General features: G+C 46.7%; 1 protein-coding gene across 3 annotated transcripts in view; it reads right to left on the bottom strand.

The window, feature by feature from the left end:
- The window catches only part of DIP2C (DIP2 acetate--CoA ligase C (putative)), a 421153-nt gene extending 419979 nt beyond the window's left edge, over positions 1-1174 (bottom strand). For all 3 annotated transcript variants that reach the window (XM_084859248.1, XM_084859249.1, XM_084859250.1), the window contains exon 1: positions 479-1174. In XM_084859248.1, coding sequence (XP_084715374.1) covers positions 479-563 — 85 coding nt within the window. In that variant the 5' untranslated portion in view covers positions 564-1174. The remainder of the gene's footprint in view (positions 1-478) is intronic.
- Between the last annotated feature and the right edge of the window lie 17193 nt (positions 1175-18367).

Raw genomic sequence — 18367 nt, 5'->3', positions numbered from 1 at the left:
AAACTGACACCCACAGGAAACAATTGTAACATGCCACATCCACACACACACACACTCACACAGGATGGTGAGACGAGCTGGAGGCGAGAGGTTACACACTGCAGAGGGGGCAAATCGACCTTCCAGAGATCCCCGTTTCTAGTTTCTAGAGATCCCCATTTCAGATATCCCCATTTCCAGTTTCAGAGATCCCCATTTTCTAGTTGCTCCCCCTTCACACACACACACACACACACTCTCCTAGCCTTGCACACCCCACCCTACTCTCGCCGCCGCCGCCTCTGATCCCCCCCACCCCCGGCTCCGGCAGCGGCAAACAATTCCCCGGCGGAATGGATGTTGTCTGTTCACCGAGATCCTCCCAGCTCCTCGGGGCCGGCGCCGAAGATGCGCGCCCGGGGGAGGCGACCGCGGAGGACGCGGCCGGCGACGGCTCGCGCCTGGTGCCGAGCGTTCGCCTTTGCGCGGCTCTCCTTACCTTCCGACAATTCCAGCTCCAGCTCGGCCAGGCGGGCTCTCACCTCCAGCGGCAGGGAGAGGCTCTCGAGGCTGCGATCCGCCATGCTCGGTCCGAGGCGATCTCCTCGCTCGCTCGCTCGCTCCCTCCCACCCGCCGCCGCTCTCCGGTCTCGTCTGGAGCCTCCCTCCCCTCCCTCCCTCGCTCGCTCGCTCGCTCGCTCCCTGCGCGCCGCGCGCTCGGCGGCTGGGGGGTGGCGGCTCTTTGTTCGCAACCCGCGGCGAGCGGGGAAGGGGGACGGCGAGGGAGGGCGGCCGAGGAAGCACAGAAGCCGCCGCCGCCGGGGCGGGCCTGCCTGACTCGCTGCCCCGCGCTGGGGCCGCGGCGCCCGATGCCCCGCGTCCTCAGCGGCGCAGAAAGGAAGGAGTCCACGCAGCGCCCAGCCCAGCCAGGGATGGGGCGGAGGGAGGGAATGCGGAGAGCTCCCTCCTCCGCCTCCTCCTCCGCCTCCCTCGCCGCCGGGTGTCGCTGCCGCCGCCGCCGCCGCCGCCTCGCGCCCCTTTCGCAGGGAGCGGAGCGGGCCCGCCGCAACCTCGCCACGGGCCGACTCGCTCCCCTCGCGCGGCGCGCTCCTCTTCGCTCCGCCCCGGCCGCGCGGCTGCGGCGGCGGCGGCGGCGGGAAACTGCGGCGCTGCTGCCGCCGCCGCCGCTTTCTGTCACACGCGCACGTGACCCGCCTGGGCGCAGCCGGGGCACGCGCCCCCCCGCCCGCTCCCCGGGCTCCCGCAGGCGCGCGCCCCGGGACGGAGCGTTCCCCGCGCGCGAAGGAGCGCGAGCCGCGGCGGCGGGCCGGCAGGATAAAGCGAGGAAGGGGCGAGCTGCCTTTCCTCCGGCGTCTCCGACGGAGAATCTTTCCGCAGCGTCGGAGGGCTTTATTTATTTTTCAGTCGCAGCAACAATGAAGGCGAAAGCGTTCCGCTTGCCGCCGTCGCTCTCCTCCTCTCTTTTTTTTTTGCTTTCTCAGGTTCAGAGGCGACGGCTCATTCCCAGCCCAGGGGGGTGTCCAGTGTTAATGCGACTTGGATTAGCCCCATTAGAAATGAATGGGACCTCAGGTTAGTCATGACTAACCTAAATTGCATTCATTTCAGTGGGCCTACTCTGAGTAGGACTGGCATTGGAGACTACCCCCAAGTCCCTCCAGCGCAGCTTACAAATATAAAATAGTTCCGTACAATGAATGTGTAATAAGAATAGGACCCACGATAACATAACCCACGATTCAAAACATCAGGGGGTGGGGAGACAAAACAGGTAGCCACGGAGTTTTAGAAGTAGAAGGGGTCTTGAAGGTCATCTAGTCGAGCTCCCTGCTTAATGCAAAAGGACAACGCAGGCTGGAATGACAGCACGGTGACAGATGGCTGTGCAGCCTCTGCTTAAACACCTCCAGCAAAGGAGAGACCACCATCTCTCGAGGTAGCCTGTTCCAGGATTAAACAGCTCTTACCCTTGGGAAGTTTCTTCTAATGTTTAGCCCATTTCCACCCATTCAGGGCTGGCCCAACACATTTTGCTGCCTGAGCCAAAGGACGAGATGGTGCCCTCCCCTGCTCCATGTGCAAAAAGCCATAAATTATTTCAATACTGGCAATGGGGACAGTATTATCCACCACACTTGAGCTCAGAGGTTGTAGAGCGCAGGGCAGGCCGCACGGCACACACAGCCCTGCTCTCTAACAATGCTGCTCCTTAACATCTGCTGCCTGAGGTGGCTGCCTCACTCTGCCTAATGGTAGGGCCGGCCCTTCAGAGAACAACTGTGCTCCATCTTCTGGGGCACAGTCCTCCAGATATTTGAAGAGAACTACCATGCCCCTCCCCACTTTATTTTCTACAGACTAAACACACCTAGCTCTTTCAACTGTTCTTCATAGCACTTGGTTTCCAGCGTGTCCACTGTCCTGGTCGCCTTCTCTGGACATGCCCTAGGGGTGCTTCCAGACAGAGGGCTCCTAATGGAAATACTCATAAGAAGAGCCCTGCTGGATCAGACCAAAGGCCTAACGTGGCTAACTAGCTGCCTGTGGGAAACCCACAACAATATGAGTGCAATAGCATCTTTCCACTTGTGCTCCCCAGTAAACAGTACACAGAGGCATACTGCCTCTGACAGAAAGGCACCGTGCAACTATTTCGTCTTTGTTTCCTTTATATATTTTTTGTGGTACAAAAACAGATGGAAGAAGTGGTAGGAAAACATGGGAGGGCTACAAATGGAAGAAGTTGTTTGGATCTACTGTAAAATTCCATGAATGAGGCAAGATGATTGCACAGTACAAGCCTGGTCTGGAAGCACCCAGTTACAGCAAAAAGGTGTCTATGTTGTGGCATCTTGAGGGTAAAACAGATTTATTCTGACATACACTTTTGTAAACTAGAGCCCACTTCATCAGATACATGAAATGCATTTCTCAAATGTACATCCTGCTGTTTCCCAGACTTAGCTCTGGAAGCAGCTTACAAATTTAAAATAATTCTATACAGTGTGTAATATAATAAGACCATAAAATAACAACACTTAGAAGCAGTCAAAAATAAAATAAAATTCAGGCATAAACTCAGGGCTGGCTCTACCATTAGGCAGGGTGAGGTAGCTCACCTTAGGTATAAGATCTGGGGTACTGTTAAAAGGCCAGCAAACAGTCATTTCCCCCCATTTATTGTTACATTTTTACCACCATGAGGGATGCCATTTGGATTTTCTTTCTCAGGCTCCAGTCTGAAACATCTGGGGGCAACTCTGCATCATCAAGATAAGGACAAGATCCAGAGAATAGTGGGCAGAGTGACAGTGGAGGCTGGTAGTTCTGATGTCAGTGGGGCAGTAAATCCACTCCAGGTTTCAGTAAGAACCAGTCAGAACTGTAAAGCAGCTATCCAGAGTGCTGCCCCACTGATATCGAAGCTACCAGCCCCAACTGCTGAGTGCCACTCATGCAACTGGGCTTTCCTGCCTCCTTTCTACTGCATCCCCTAGTTCTCCCTGAACAGCGTTTCCGGAGGACAAGGGGACCCTCCAGAACAGCACAGGAGCTGGAACCTGAATGAGGAATCTGCAGAAACTGGGGAATATCCCCCTTCTTATGCATATGGAATTGCCTTTCACTCACTCAGGGGGTTGTCTGGATGGATGCTGTCCTAAAATTCCAACAGGAACCACATAAACGCCAGCTCCATAACCAGTTTATACCCTATTCTAAAATATTCCCCAACAGAACAATGTTCCTTCTAAACAGACTGGCCTTCGCCATTCTTATAAAAGTTGGGAGTGAGCTGTCTCAGTGAGGCGCCCTTGGCAACAAAAATCCCACAAGAATTCTTTAGATATAGAGTGGTCCATAAATACTATAACTAAATAATAAATAAACAAATGACATAAGGAAGGCACTACAACTGAAGAGACCTTCCATCAAGTACCAACCTGAAAATTTTTGGTGAGGTCACCAAAGCAAGGCTTTCCCCAAAAGTCTGAGGGCACACAGGAACATGTATGGGAAAAGGGAACCATGCAGTGCTGTTTCTAGGTTTTTGAGGGCCTTTGGGCAAGACACCCTCAACACCCCCACCTTCAGTGAGAGTACTTTCTCACCACCATTTTCACTAGCTGCTATTGCTTCTCATCCTCACTGCTACCACTTGCTTGCTTGACAGAGACCCCGTGAGCAAGTAGGCAGTGGCATCTCCTGCTCCTTCTTCCCACCACCACCATTGTCTGGGCCAGAGCCAGAAGCAGGTGAACAAGCAGGTTGCCATGGTGAAGAAGAGGAACAACTCCAGGGGGCTCTTGCCAGTGGGCCCCTGCTGAGGTATGGGCCCTCTGCAGGTACCCAACCGTGCCTACTCTTGAGACCTGCCCTGCATCCATGTTCCTTCAAATATCTATTATTTATTTATTTTATTTATTAATTAAATTTATTAATCGCCATCTGGCTGGTCACCCAGCCACTCTGGGCAATGTACAGCATATAATAAAACAATTTAAAACAATAAAATTCTACAATAAAAACGTTTTCTAAAATACTCTAACCCACCCCAAATGCCTGCCTGAACAACCATGTTTTTAATGCACAGCGGAAGCTCATTAAAGAGGGAGCATGGCGGAGTTCCCTAGGGAGGGAGTTCCACAGAGTGGGGGCCATCACAGAAAAGACCCTCTCCCTAGTCCCCACCAGTCTAGCTGTCCTGGCTGATGGGACAGAGAGAAGGCTATCCAAGGCTGATCTTGTTAAGCGGCCTGTCTGGTGTTGCTGGAGGCGCTCCTTAAGATAGGCTGGGCCAGAACCGTATAGGGTTTTAAAGGTCAAAACCAAAACCACAGAGAAGAAGGCCAGGATCTCTTCTTGATCATCCCAGAGTGCAGGACACGGAATAATGGGCTCAAGTTACAGGAAGCCAGATTCCGGCTGAAAATCAGGAAAAACTTCCTGAGTGTCAGAGCAATACGACAATGGAACCAATTACCTGGGGAGGCGGTGGGCTCCTCCACACTGGAGGCCTTCAAGGCGAGGTTGGACAGCCATCTGTCAGGGATGCTCTGACTTGGATTCCTGCATTGAGCAGGGGGTTGGACTCGATGGCCTTGTAGGCCCCTTCCAACCCTACTATTCTATGATTCTATGACCTTGAATTTGGCCCGGAAAACAACTGGTAACCAGCACAACTCCTTCAGCACTGGAGCAATGTGATCTTGCCGGCGGCTGCCTTTAATCAGGCAAGCCGCTGTGTTCTGTACCAGCTGCAGCTTCCGAACCGTCTTCAGGGGTAACCCCATATAAGGGGTTATATAAGGCCTAGGCCCACTATATAAGTGTGTGTGTGTGTGTGTGTATATATATATGGCCCAGGCCCACTCCAGCACTTTAAAAATCAAAATCAACACTTGTGCCTGCAAACTAAATAGTAATTGGGGAAGCTCCATTAGGACATGAGTTAATATCGCTTCCTGCAACTAATCTGTTGTGCAGGGTCTACACATCTTCCCTCAAAGCTGTGCTTCCTTTGCAGGGACATTACTTTGATTTTTTACTTGCCTGGCTGGAAAAAAAAAATATTTAGGGGATCAAAAAGAAAGGGCAAAGGGTGCTGAGGAAGAAGAAACAAAGCAATCATGCATTGTTATTTTTATTAACTTTATTTAAAATATTTCTAGGCTTGAATGGCAGGGGCCATCCCAAGGCAGCTGACATAATAAAATCCCATACAATAATAAAACATTAAAAATTAATAACATCAATATACACCGGGAATCATAACCAACATCAGTCCAGGTGGAACTAAAATCTAAAACACAAATGTAGCTAAAAATCAGGAACAGTCCAGAAACACAATCAAGGACAGGCCAAAGGAAAGATAAATCTTCAAGGGTTTCCTAAAGACTTGCATTGATGGGATTTCTTAAAGTGTTAGGGGAATTATAGTTAGCAGGGGATGCAAGTGATTTTTCAGGAAGGTCATTTATTTACCCAGTGGCACCTATATGCATTTTCCCAGCACAGGGGAAAATGCACCAAAGTTAGTCCTCAGTCAGCCATGAAACTCACTGGGTGAGTCTCTATCCATCCATCCATCCATCCATCTGTCTATTTATTACATGTATATCCCATCCTTCTTCTTTTTACAAGGAACCCAAGGCAGCTTAAATGGTCCTCCTTCTCTCCATTTTATCTTCACAACAACCCTGTGAGGCAGGTTAGGCTGAGAGTCAGTGACTGGCCCAAAATCACCCAGTGAGCTTCATGGCCGAGTGGGGAGTAGAACTCAGATCTCCCGAATCTCAGTCCAGCACTCTCTCAGCCGAACCTACCTCACTGGGTTGTTGTAAGGATAAAAGTGTGGGATGCAAGCCATGCACGCTGCCTTGAGCTCCTTGGAAGTGAGATGAGATATAACTGTAATACATGAAAGAAAGAAAGAAAGAAAGAAAGAAAGAAAGAAAGAAAGAAAGAAAGAAAGAAAGAAAGAAAGAAATGGTATTATCTCATGGTTGTGTGTTCTCTTGCTAGGCAATCTCAGTGCTGGAGCACTCAGTCCTATTTTTTTCATGTTACCAAGAGCAGCACAAACCCTTGTCCACCACTCCCCATGACTCACACACACCACTCTACAATGCTGTAAAACTTTGGTGAGGATTATTATATCTATTCTCTCATTTCTGTGCTCCCCTGCTGTGCAACTATTATTAGTAGTAGTAGCAGTAGCATATATTCGCAAAAGGCAGTAAGCTTGCTGTAGTATTGCTGTCATCACTCTCCCCATCCATTAAGCACAAGGTATTTGTTTTATTTTATTTGTGACATTTATATCACACCTTCCCTCCAAGGAGCCCAAGGCGGCATACATGACCCTCCGTTTTATCCTCAGAACAACCCTGTGAGGGAGGTTAGGCTGAGAGCGAGTGACTGGCCCAAAGTCACCCAGTGAGCCATGTACACTCAGGCTGACTTTCACCTCTAGTAAACAAGTTGTACGAGTTAAAAACAAATAAAATTTAAAAAGTGGGGTGTCAGTGGGACAAAAGAAATGTGTGTAAATCAGCCTTCCCCAACCTGTTGCCCTCCAGATGCGTTGTAGTCCAACACGTCTGGAGGGCATCAAGTTGAGAAAGGCTGGTGTAAATCACGGGAAGGACAGCTTCTTGCAAACCATTTTAAACTGTCCTTAAAAAACACAAAAATAAAAAGCTATTGTCTGCCTCCACCTGCACTGTGATCTCAGCTGTGAATTTGTGGGGCCAGAAAAAAAAACCCTGCAAAGCCTGTTTGACCAGAGGTGACAGTGGGATAACATAAATATGTTCAGCGTACAATCCCTGTGACCTTTTTTTATAGCCCTGCACTACTGAGTACCTATGGCATTGGAAAGCCTGTCCAAAGAGCTAGTGTAGCTGCAGTTCATTTTTTAGCCCCACCAGTGCGATAGGCACTACGTACAGAACACAGAAGTGATAAGAGGACATGCACTCCAAAATACATGGACAAGACAAATATGCAGGGAAGGGCAGGGAATTTATTACAGGGGCCATTTCTGATATTAACATTTTCAGGCAAATAATAATTAGCAGCAAGCAACAACTACGGCAACATCATAGTATGAGATCCAGAAAATCGTGTGACTAGTTCCATGTACCAAAGGTGGTGATTAGATTAGCATTTCTTGAATGGCAGCTTCTCATGCTGAATGGCAAACATACAGGCTGAACAAATATTATAGGGGAGCAGAAGCAAGCTGGCAGGTAGCACCAGATTAACAGGGGCCTTGGCCCCTCCCTCCTTTCCACAAAACAGTAGTCATGCCCAAGCTCTAGAACTTCCTCCCTAGGGAGGCCTGCGTCACTCCTTCCTTGATGGCCTTCTGCCCCATTGTGAAGATCTTCCTTTAGAGCAGGAGTAGGCAAGTTCAATTATGAGGCCAGCACCCACAGGGCAGTTACCAAGCCACCATGGCTTACTGACCACCCTGTGATCATGTGAACCGGCCCTACAGTCAGGGGACCCTCCTGAATGGGGTGAGGTGGGGGGAAGGGTGGATCCCCAAGAATTGGGCAGATACACCTTCTGTCAGCAACAGAAGGTAGACTGTGGATCCATTCCATACTGTTTTTTTAACTTTATAGGAATCAGGGGATAAAAATGTTTTAAATATATAAATCTGGCCCAGCTCTTGTTGTTGTTTATTCGGTCAGTCGCTTCCGACTCTTCCTCGCTTCATGGACCAGCCCACGCCAGAGCTTCCTGTCGGCCGTCGACACCCCCAGCTCCCCCAAGGTCGAGTCCGTCACCCCCAGAATATCATCCATCCATCTTGCCCTTGGTCGGCCCCTCTTCCTTTTGCCTTTCACTTTCCCTAGCATCAGCATCTTCTCCAGGGTGTCCTGTCTTCTCATTACGTGGCAAAAGCACTTCAGTTTTGCCTTTAATATCATTCCCTCAAGTAAGGGTTTGATATTATTTCATGATATTATCTGGCTTTATTTCCTGGAGTATGGACTGGTTTGATCTTCTTGCAGTCCAAGGCACTCTCAGAATTTTCCTTCAGCACCACAGTTCAAAAGCATCTATCTTCCTTCACTCAGCCTTCCTTATGGTCTAGCTCTCGCAGCCATAGGTTACTATGGGGAATACCATTGCTTGAACTATGCGGACCTTTGTTGTCAGTGTGATGTCTCTGCTCTTAGCTATTTTATCAAGATTTGTCATTGCTCTCCTCCCAAGAAGTAAATGTCTTCTGATTTCCTGGCTGCAGTCAGCATCTGCAGTAATCTTTGCGCCTAGAAAGACAAAGTCTGTCACTGCCTCCACGTTTTCTCCCTCTATTTGCCAGTGATCAATCAAGCTGGTTGCCATAATCTTGGTTTTTTTGAGGTTGAACTGCAACCCAGCTTTTGCACTTTCTTCTTTCACCTTCGTCATGAGGTTCCTCAGCTCCTCCTCACTTTCAGCCATCAAAGTGGTATCATCTGCATATCTGAGATTGTTAATGTTTCTTCCAGCGATTTTAACTCCAGCCTTGGCTTCATCAAGCCCAGCACGTTGTATGATGTGTTCTGCATACAGGTTGAATAGGTAGGGTGAGAGTATACAACCCTGCCATACTCCTTTCCCAATCTTAAACCAGTCCATTGTTCTGTGGTCTGTTCTTACCGTTGCTACTTGGTCGTTATACAGATTCCTCAGGAGGCATACAAGATGACTTGGTATCCCCATCCCACCAAGAACTTGCCACAATTTGTTATGATCCACACAGTCCAAGGCTTTAGAATAGTCAATAAAACAGAAATAGATGTTTTTCTGAAACTCCCTGGCTTTCTCCATTATCTATCGGATATCGGCAATTTGGTCTCTAGTTCCTCTGCCTTTTCTAAACCCAGCTTGTACATCTGGCAATTTTCGTTCCATTAATTGCTGGAGTCTACCTTGCAAGATCTTGAGCATTACCTTACTGGCATGTGAAATAAGTGCCACTGTTCGATAGTTTGAACATTCTTTAGTGTTTCCCTTTTTTGGTTTGGGGATATAAGTTGATTTTTTCCAATCTGTTGGCCATTCTTGTGTTTTCCAAATTTGCTGGCATATGGCATGCATCACTTTGACAGCATCATCTTGCAAGATTTTAAACAGTTCAGCTGGGGTACTGTCATCTCCTGCTGCCTTGTTATTAGCAATGCTTCTTAAAGCCCATTCAACCTCACTCTTCAGGATGTGTGGCTCTGGCTCACTGACCACACCGTCAAATCTATCACCGATATTATTATCCTTCCTATACAGATCTTCCATATATTCTTGCCACCTTTTCTTGATCTCTTCTCCTTCTGTTAGGTCCTTGCCATCTTTGTTTTTGATCATACCCATTTTTGCCTGGAATTTACCTCCGATGTTTCTAATTTTCTGGAAGAGGTATCTTGTCCTTCCTGTTCTATTATCTTCTTCCGCTTCCGCGCATTGCTTGTTTAAAAATAATTCCTGATCTCTTCTGGCTAACCACTGGAATTTTGCATTTAATTGGGCATATCTCCCCCTATCACTGTTGCCTTTTGCTTTCCTTCTTTCTTGGGCTGCTTCCAGTGTCTCAGCAAACAGCCATCTTGCCTTCTTGGTTTTCTTTTTCTTTGGGACGTTTTTTGTTGCCGCCTCCTGAACAATGTTGCGAACTTCTGTCCATAGTTCTTCCGGGACTATGGAAGATTTAGATTTTCCATATCTAAAATGGAACTTAGATTTAGTCCCTTAAATCTCTTCACCTCCACTGCATATTCATTAGGAATATTAGTGAGCTCATATCTAATTGATCTGTGGGTCTTCCCTATTCTCTTTAGTCTGATTCTAAATTGTGCAATAAGAAGTTTGTGATCTGAACTACAATCAGCTCCAGGTCTTGTTTTACTGACTGCATAGATGTCTGCCACCTTTGGCTACAAAGGATGTAGTCAATCTGATTTCAGTGTCGACCGTCTCGAGAAGTCCATGTATAAAGTTGTCTCTTAGGTTGTTGGAAGAGAGTGTTTGTTATGCACAGTGAGTTGTCTTGGCAAAATTCTATCAGCCTATGTCCCACTTCATTTTGTTCTCCCAGACCATGCTTGCCTGTAATTCCAGGTGTCATTTCACTACCCACCTTAGCATTCCAGTCTCCTGTAATGAAAATAACATCTCTTTTTGGCGTACTATCCAGTAGGTGCTGCAGATCCTCATAGAACTGATCTACTTCTGCTTCTTCAGCATCTGTGGTTGGGGTGTATATTTGGATCACTGTGATGTTAAATGGCTTACGCTGAATTCGAACTGGGATCATTCTATCATTTTTTGCATTGTATCCAAGCACTGTTTTAGCCACTTTATTATTAATTATGAAGGCTACTCCATTTCTTCTGTGGTCCTCTTGTCCACAGTAGTAAATCTGGTGTTCATCTGATGTGAAGTGGCCCATTCCAGTCCATTTCAGTTCACTGACACCCAAAATGTCTGTATTTAATCTTGACATCTCCCCAATAACCACATCCAATTTGCCCTGGCTCACAGATCTTACATTCCAGGTTCCTATGGTGTGTTAATCTTTAGAACATCGGATTCGTCATTCACCACCAGTACCATTGGCCGCTATCCATCCTTTCAGCTTTGAGCTAGCTGCGTCATCATATCTGGGGCTAGTTGAACTTATCCTCTGTTCCTCTCCATTAGCATTTTGACCATCTTCCAACCTGGGAGTCCCATCTTCCGATGGTATACCGACATATCTCTGGTTGTACTGATCCATTTAGTTTTCATGGTAAGAATACTCGGGTGGGTTGCCGTTTCCTTCCCCAGGGATCGTATTTAGTCTGACCTCTCTGCCATGACCTTCCCATCTTGGGTGTCCCTTCATGGTTTAGTTCATGGCGTCATTGAGGTGCTCAAGCTCCAGCACCACAACAAGGTTACTACAGTGAAAATCCAGCTCCCGTAGCAAAGCCAGTTTCATCCTCTGCCTAGAAGTTTATTCCAAGGTGGCTTTCGCCTATAGCCACCCACCAAGCAAGCTGCATATTCACTACCAAAGACAAGGCTCAAACCAAACTCTTCACTTTGCATAATAGGACAGCACAGCATAACATCAAAAGGACTTATTTTCATGTCTACTTTCAAGTTAGACACAGATATGGCAGAATCTCAGAAATTGCTGAGCGTATGTACATCTGACTGGCTTTACAATCTTTGCAATGTAAATGACTTATGGCTGTGCTCCCACGAGCGAAACAACAGCAGCTATAAATGTTATTAATTAGGATGGCCATACAATGCCAGCTCCAGGTTTTGGAGGGGCCTAGAGCAAGACAGCCTCAATGGGCCCCCTCCCTCAATGAGTCGACCTTCCCACCACCATTCTCACTAGGTGCTCTTGCTTCTCATCCTCTTTCTCGGCATTGCTACCATTTGCTTGCTTGTCAGGCAAAGAGCCAATGAGCAAGGGACATGTGCCCTACTTTACTGAAGACAGTCCTGTGTTTCAGGGGTAGGCAACCTGGTACCCTCCAGTTGTTTTGTACTTCAGCTCCCATAATCCCTGAGCATTGGTTTCCTGACTGGGGATAGTGGTAGTCCCAGAACATCTACATGGCACCAGGTTTCCTACCCAGGGCTGGCCCTGCTATTGGGGAGAGTGAGGTGGCTGCCTCAGGCAGCTGATTCTGGGGTTTATGAAAGGGCAGCAAATCGTTAGTCAGGCAGCAAAATGCATAAGTAGCTCTCAAGTGTTGTCACGTGCTCACTCTGGATTTATTTATCACTGCTTTTCAAACAGTAGCAACAACTATAAGGCCTGAGGCTATAAGAAAGACTTCTGCATGTAGGGATTCAGCCAAGCAACACCCATAAAAGCTTAGATTTGATTCAAAATGTCTCTGTACTACAGCTCCTTCCCTACCTTAAGAAAGGGCAAACCCTGAATACAGTGTAAATGCAAGTAATGCCCCTTTACATAATTGCTGGATTACAATTTAAGGATGCTTAGCTCTTAAGTGTTCTTTATCTTCAAAGGGGTTTACACAATAATTAGTCTTCACACCACCCTGAAAACTATCATTATCTCTCATGCTTGGAAGGTGGAGGCTTCAGGAACACAAGAGGTTGGATGGTTTTCCCAGGGCTCCAAAGCCGGCCAGTCTAAGTGCAGTAAGATGTTGCCTCCAGCTTTTAGAAGCAGCGTTGTCTTCCTAAAAGGATAACTAGGGCAGGCCCAACGGATTAAAATCAAAAAGCTCTCACTGTATTTACTGGAACCTTCCAGTCAAAGCTAGTGGCTGAGATCCAAAGATCTACTTGGGCATGCTATGTGGAATTTTAAAATCCACATTTTCTTTGCATAGCAACCCTAACTCATGCCCCAACCACATCACAGACTGCTTAAAAAAAAATCCTTACAGTTCTAAAATCAGTTTGCCAATTGGTGTGGGGGAGTGGGATGCTGTTTGTGAAACACAAGCATGATACCCTTTGTTGTGTTCTCAGAACCAAATGAGCAATCCAATCTCTGTCACTGTATTTAAGTTACCACCACCACAAAAGAAGATGAGATTTCACTAGGGTGGCCACTTGTGCATTATCATAATCTCAACAAAAGAAGAGATGCATCACTGAAAAGAGAACAAAAGAGGGCACAGATTTGCATAAAATGTGCACATACTAGTAACCAGGTGACCCGTGTGCCTACTCAATCTGCTGCCCAGGTGCCAACTGTTGATTGCCCCTTCTGCTCTCCCTTTTCAGGGTACTTCAAGTTTAAAGCAGATTTGGACTAGGCAGCCATTCAAACTGAGGACTGTCCCCTGTGAAGTTGGGCACATGGCCACCATAGGTATCACTGAGGCTGCAATCCAGGTGCATTCAAATAAAAAAGGGACCACTTGAATCTGCACGGCATAAAGAGTAGAATGGGGGCTCGAAAACTGGACCACTGGAAACATGATGGGACAGGCAGGGACGTGCGCTGCAAATCAAGCATGCATGGACCTGTCTGTCTCTCCAGGCCTTGGTGCAGCATAGCCGATAGTTGACAATAGGTGCTTGCAGAGTGGACACTTTAACTGTAGTGGGATGAAGTCCCCATGCCATTTGTCCTCTTTTACAGAGGACCGTCTTCTATTTGAAGGTGTCCTCTGTTTGAAGGGCTATCCTGTTCGCGTCCAGTTTAAAGATAAGGAACCATCAGAAGTGTTCCCCATCAACAGTTCGCACCTGAACAGCAGGCCAAACAGACAGGTCACCTGGTCACAGTTTTCCACACTATGGTCAGATGTAGTGTATTTCTATTTAAGTTATAGTAACTATTTCTAAATTTGCGACTCTCTATATATAAATCACCACATTCAACATTTATGCAAATCACTGTTCTCCTGTGTCCTCTTTTTTGGTGATGCATTTCCTCTGTTTTGGCAATTCATGCGGGGCCACCCTAAATACTTCTAGCCAGGGCTGGCTCCAGGTTTGAGGGAGCTCCTCCAAAGTGGGCCCATGGCTGCCATTTAAAATTTCCCATGCTGCTCCACAGCAACACTACTTGGGCACCCCAGGGCACTGTGAGAAATTTAAAATAGTCAGCGGCAGCTGCCCAATGCAGGGGCAGGACTGGGCCACTGTTAGCTGTGGGCCCCGTGAGAGTGATATTGAACCCTATCATTTTTGGGGGGTCATTCTCTTATAGGCAGATTGACTTGATTGTTGGTTACAGAAGCAATATCCTACCATTATTTTGCTCTCTCCTTTCTTATTATCTTGGATATCCTCCCGTTTTTTTTGAAGACAGGATGTACCGAGATGATAAATCCCTCCACCCCCCTACACACACTTAAAAGTATTTATTCAACTGAATTGATATAAGGTTGCTGCCCTCAAGAGCCCCAGGTATAAATAGGATTTTAATGTCTGACCTCCTCCTAATTTTGACTGCGATCGCTTGAGCCTACCATGGCTGCGGTGAATGATCCTGCAAATCCGGTAATTGTTTTGTTCACTTACACTCTAGTTTACAACCCCGTGCTATTCCTTCCTCATGCATTCCAAGGACAGAGCCATCTGTATAGTTAGGACCATTACTTTTAAAAGCATAATAGGAATATACAGTGCCTTGCATAAGTATTCACACACACCCCTTGATTTTTCCATATTTGGGGGCAATCTACATTACAACTTTAAACTGGTTTCAAACCTGTTTTTAGTGATTACAGCTACCAAATACAGGAATTCTGGGAACTGTAGCTCTAGGAAGAGGGGCCACTTGGGCAGGGGGCTGGGGTCTCTAGCAAATAATTCTCAGTACCCCCATGAAACTGCAGGATCCCTTTAGATAAACTGGTTTGAAACCAGTTTAAAGTTGTAATGTAGATTGGTTGTGTTACAACCTGGAATTAAAATGGATTTAGTTAGGATTTCTTGTCACTGATCTACACAAAGTAGTCCATAATGTCAAAGTGGGGGAAAATCTACATATTTTACAAAATGGTTTACGAATAAAAATCTGAAAAATCTGGATTGTATAAGTATTCACCCCCTTTGCTGTGACATCCCTAAAGAAGTTTTGGTGTAACCAACTGCCTTCAGAAATCACATAATTAGGCCCGTGGCAAATGTTCCTTTCATGGGCAAGGTTCTTGAGCGGGTGGTTGCCAACCAGCTCCAGACACTCTTGGATGAGACCGATTATCTAGATTCATTTCAGTTGGGGTTCAGGCCAGGTTTGGGCGTGGAAGCAACCTTGGTCGCCCTGTATGATAACCTATGTTGGGAGGGAGAGAGGGAGAGTGTGACCTTGTTGATTCTCCTTGATCTCTCCACAGCTTTTGATACCATCAGCCACGGTATCCTTCTGGGATGGTTGTGTGAGCTGGAAGTGGGAGGCACTGCATTGCAGTGGTTTCACTCCTACTTGGATGGTCGGTGCCAGAAGGTGGTGCTTGGGGAATATTGCTCGGCCCCATGGGTTCTCCAGTATGAGGTTCCACAGGGGTCAGTTCTGTCCCCCATGCTATTTAACATCTACATTAAATATGTAGACATATCCCCATGTTGTAGGGATGCTTTTCATCAGCAGGGACTGGAAAACTGGTCAGGACTGAGGGCAAGATGGATGGAGCCAAATACAGGGCAATTCTAGAGGAAAACCTGTTTCAGTCTGCAAGGGACCTGGGATTGGGGCGGAGGTTCACCTTCCAGCAGGACAATGAACACCCTAAACACACAGTTAAAAACAAGAACCTGGATGTCTTAGAATGGCCCAGTCAAAGCCCAGACCACAATCCAACTGAGAATCTGTGGCAAGACTTGGAAATTGCTGTTCACCAATGGTCCCCATCCAACCTGACAGAGCTTGAGCAATTTTGCCAAAAAGAATGGGCAAAAATTGCAGGATCCAGATGCACTAAGCTGGTAGAGACTTACCCCAAAAGATTCACCACTGTAATTGCTGCCAAAGGTGCTCCTAGTATTGACTCAGGGGGGTGAATACTTATGCAACCAACAAATACCACAATACACATTTTGCACCTTCAAAGCATTAAGTATGTTGTGTAAATCAAATGGTAAAAATGCCAATTGAATCCATTTTAATTCCAGGTTGTAACACAAGAATAGTCAATAAAGAAAATGTTGAAAAGTCAAAGGGGGGGTGAACACTTATGCAAGGCACCGTATATAATTGTCAAGGGTAATGCAAAGCCTCTTACCACTGAACCTGTGCTGCATAGGGAATAATGCATGGGTGCACAAACTTTTTGGTCCCGAGGGACAGATGTGGTGTCAGGTGGGGGGCGGGGGACCATGCATGTATGCGAGTACACACTTGCAAGCACATACACACTCTTCTGGGAAGAAGATCCTCTGAATGCTGCTTTGTTAGTTTGTTTATTACATTCCTATACCGCCCAATAGCGGAAGCTCTCTGGGAGGATCGCAACAATTAAAACCATAAAATACAACACGATAAAATATAATATAAAAATGAAAAGTTTAAAACTACAGTATAAAATAAAAACCAAAATATAATTTAGAAGCACTGCAAGGATTTAAAATACAGTAACAGATTTAAAACAACAGAAACGGAACGACTAAAGTGCGTGGGAAAATAAGGTCTTCACCTGGCACCGAAAAAAGCACAACATAGTCGCCAAGTGAGCCACTCTGGGTGCTCATTCTGTGACTGGGGTGACACAACAAAAAAGGCCCTTTTCTTAGTAGCAACCTACCTCACTCATTTGATTCCTAGAGTGACATCCTGGGAGCAGGCCCTCTGAGTGCTGATTCCTACAACATCTTCTGGGAAGCAGGCCCTCTCAGTGCAGTTTCTTAGAATGTTTTTGTCAGTGGCAAATGCAAATCCCTCTTCATGGATTACTGCCTTGCTGTGGCGAAGGGGCTTGTGTAACTCAGTGAAGCCATAAACTATGCCGTGCAGGGCCACCCAAGACGGACAGGTCATGGCGGAGAGTTCTGACAAAATGTGGTCCACTGGAAATGGAAATGGCAACCCACTCCAGTATTCTTGCCAAGAAAACCCCATAGAACGTATCACAAGGCTAAAGGCAGAGGATGAGATGGCTAGATAGCATCACCGATGCAATGAATATGAACTTGAGCACACTCCGGGAGAGAGCGGAGGACAGGAAGGCCTGGCGTGCTATGGTCCATGGGGTCACAAAGAGTTGGACGCGACTTAACGACTGAACAACAATAACAACAAAATGCAAATCAGATGGTAATTTAAACTGGAGGGGTCATGGGCCCCCACAAATAACAGCTTCAGGGTGTATGGAGCCCATGGACTGTGGGTTGTGTCCCCTGGGATAAAGTAATAACGTGGGGGCCTCCAGTTACATTATTCCGTATGCAGCATAAGCATAGAGTGAAACAAAGTTTCTTTCAGATTAGGGCAACACCTAACAGAGATAGGGGGAGCACTCTCCAAGGTTTTTATCTGGAAACACAAAGAATCTGCTATCTGGAGGGGGCCCCTTCTGACACGTACAAGGAATGCGTGCCCACAGATTCATTCAAAATTCCTGTGTTCCACACCATGTGACAATCCATTCAGAGAGATTTTAAGCATAGCTTGTGATCTGGGCTTCTGTTTGGAACACAAATAAATAACCCAAAGGCCTTATCATAGACAAGTCCTAACAAGCAAGTCTCCAGATGATGTACCAAATTTGTAATAATATATGGTGTGTTTAAGAGCCTCCTAGTACCTTAGTAGCAATAACTCCAGTGGGATGCTTTTTAACGCAAACCATTCTCAGCAGGAGCAAATCGTGCCTGTGGAGTGGTAAGGCATTATATTATCCATCAAAACACAGTTGTGTATATAGGGCCATAGACAGTTGTTATTGCTGTGGCTACCCCAGAGAACAAAAGACGCTAACCCACAAGTAAGCTGTGTTTTCTTGGACTAGTTTCTCTCCCCACAAGAGTAAGAAGGTCTGATTGGCCAGAAGGAGAACTGTCCCAGACAGCCCCCTGCTGGAGACAATAATCCACACCGTTTATGGTTGCAGCATTTTAAAATCTAAGTTTAAGTCCTTTAAGGGTGCAATCTACTCAAGAAGATGGAGGGACAGATGGAGGGACAAGTGCCTTGGGGACACAATCCTATGCATGTTTAGACAGAAAAAACGTCCTACAACTCTCTGCATTCCCCAGCCAGCCAGGATTGCATCCTTAATAGATACTCTGTCATTGCAGGGAAGACTCAGAACTTTAGTCCTGTCAAAGCAGAAACTAGGCGCCTCTAATAGATAATTCTCAGCATCCTTACCAAACTACAAATTTGAAGGTTATTTTTAGAAGTTATTCTTTATTTAGACACTAACAGATTACAAAGAAATGTCTA

Source organism: Heloderma suspectum, chromosome 5 (assembly GCF_057233095.1).
Source record: "Heloderma suspectum isolate Gila_16-S chromosome 5, 16-S_ref, whole genome shotgun sequence".
NCBI lineage: Eukaryota > Metazoa > Chordata > Lepidosauria > Squamata > Helodermatidae > Heloderma > Heloderma suspectum.
The sequence above is the reverse complement of the archived record's forward strand: the minus strand, read 5'-3'. Positions and strand labels throughout refer to the sequence as shown.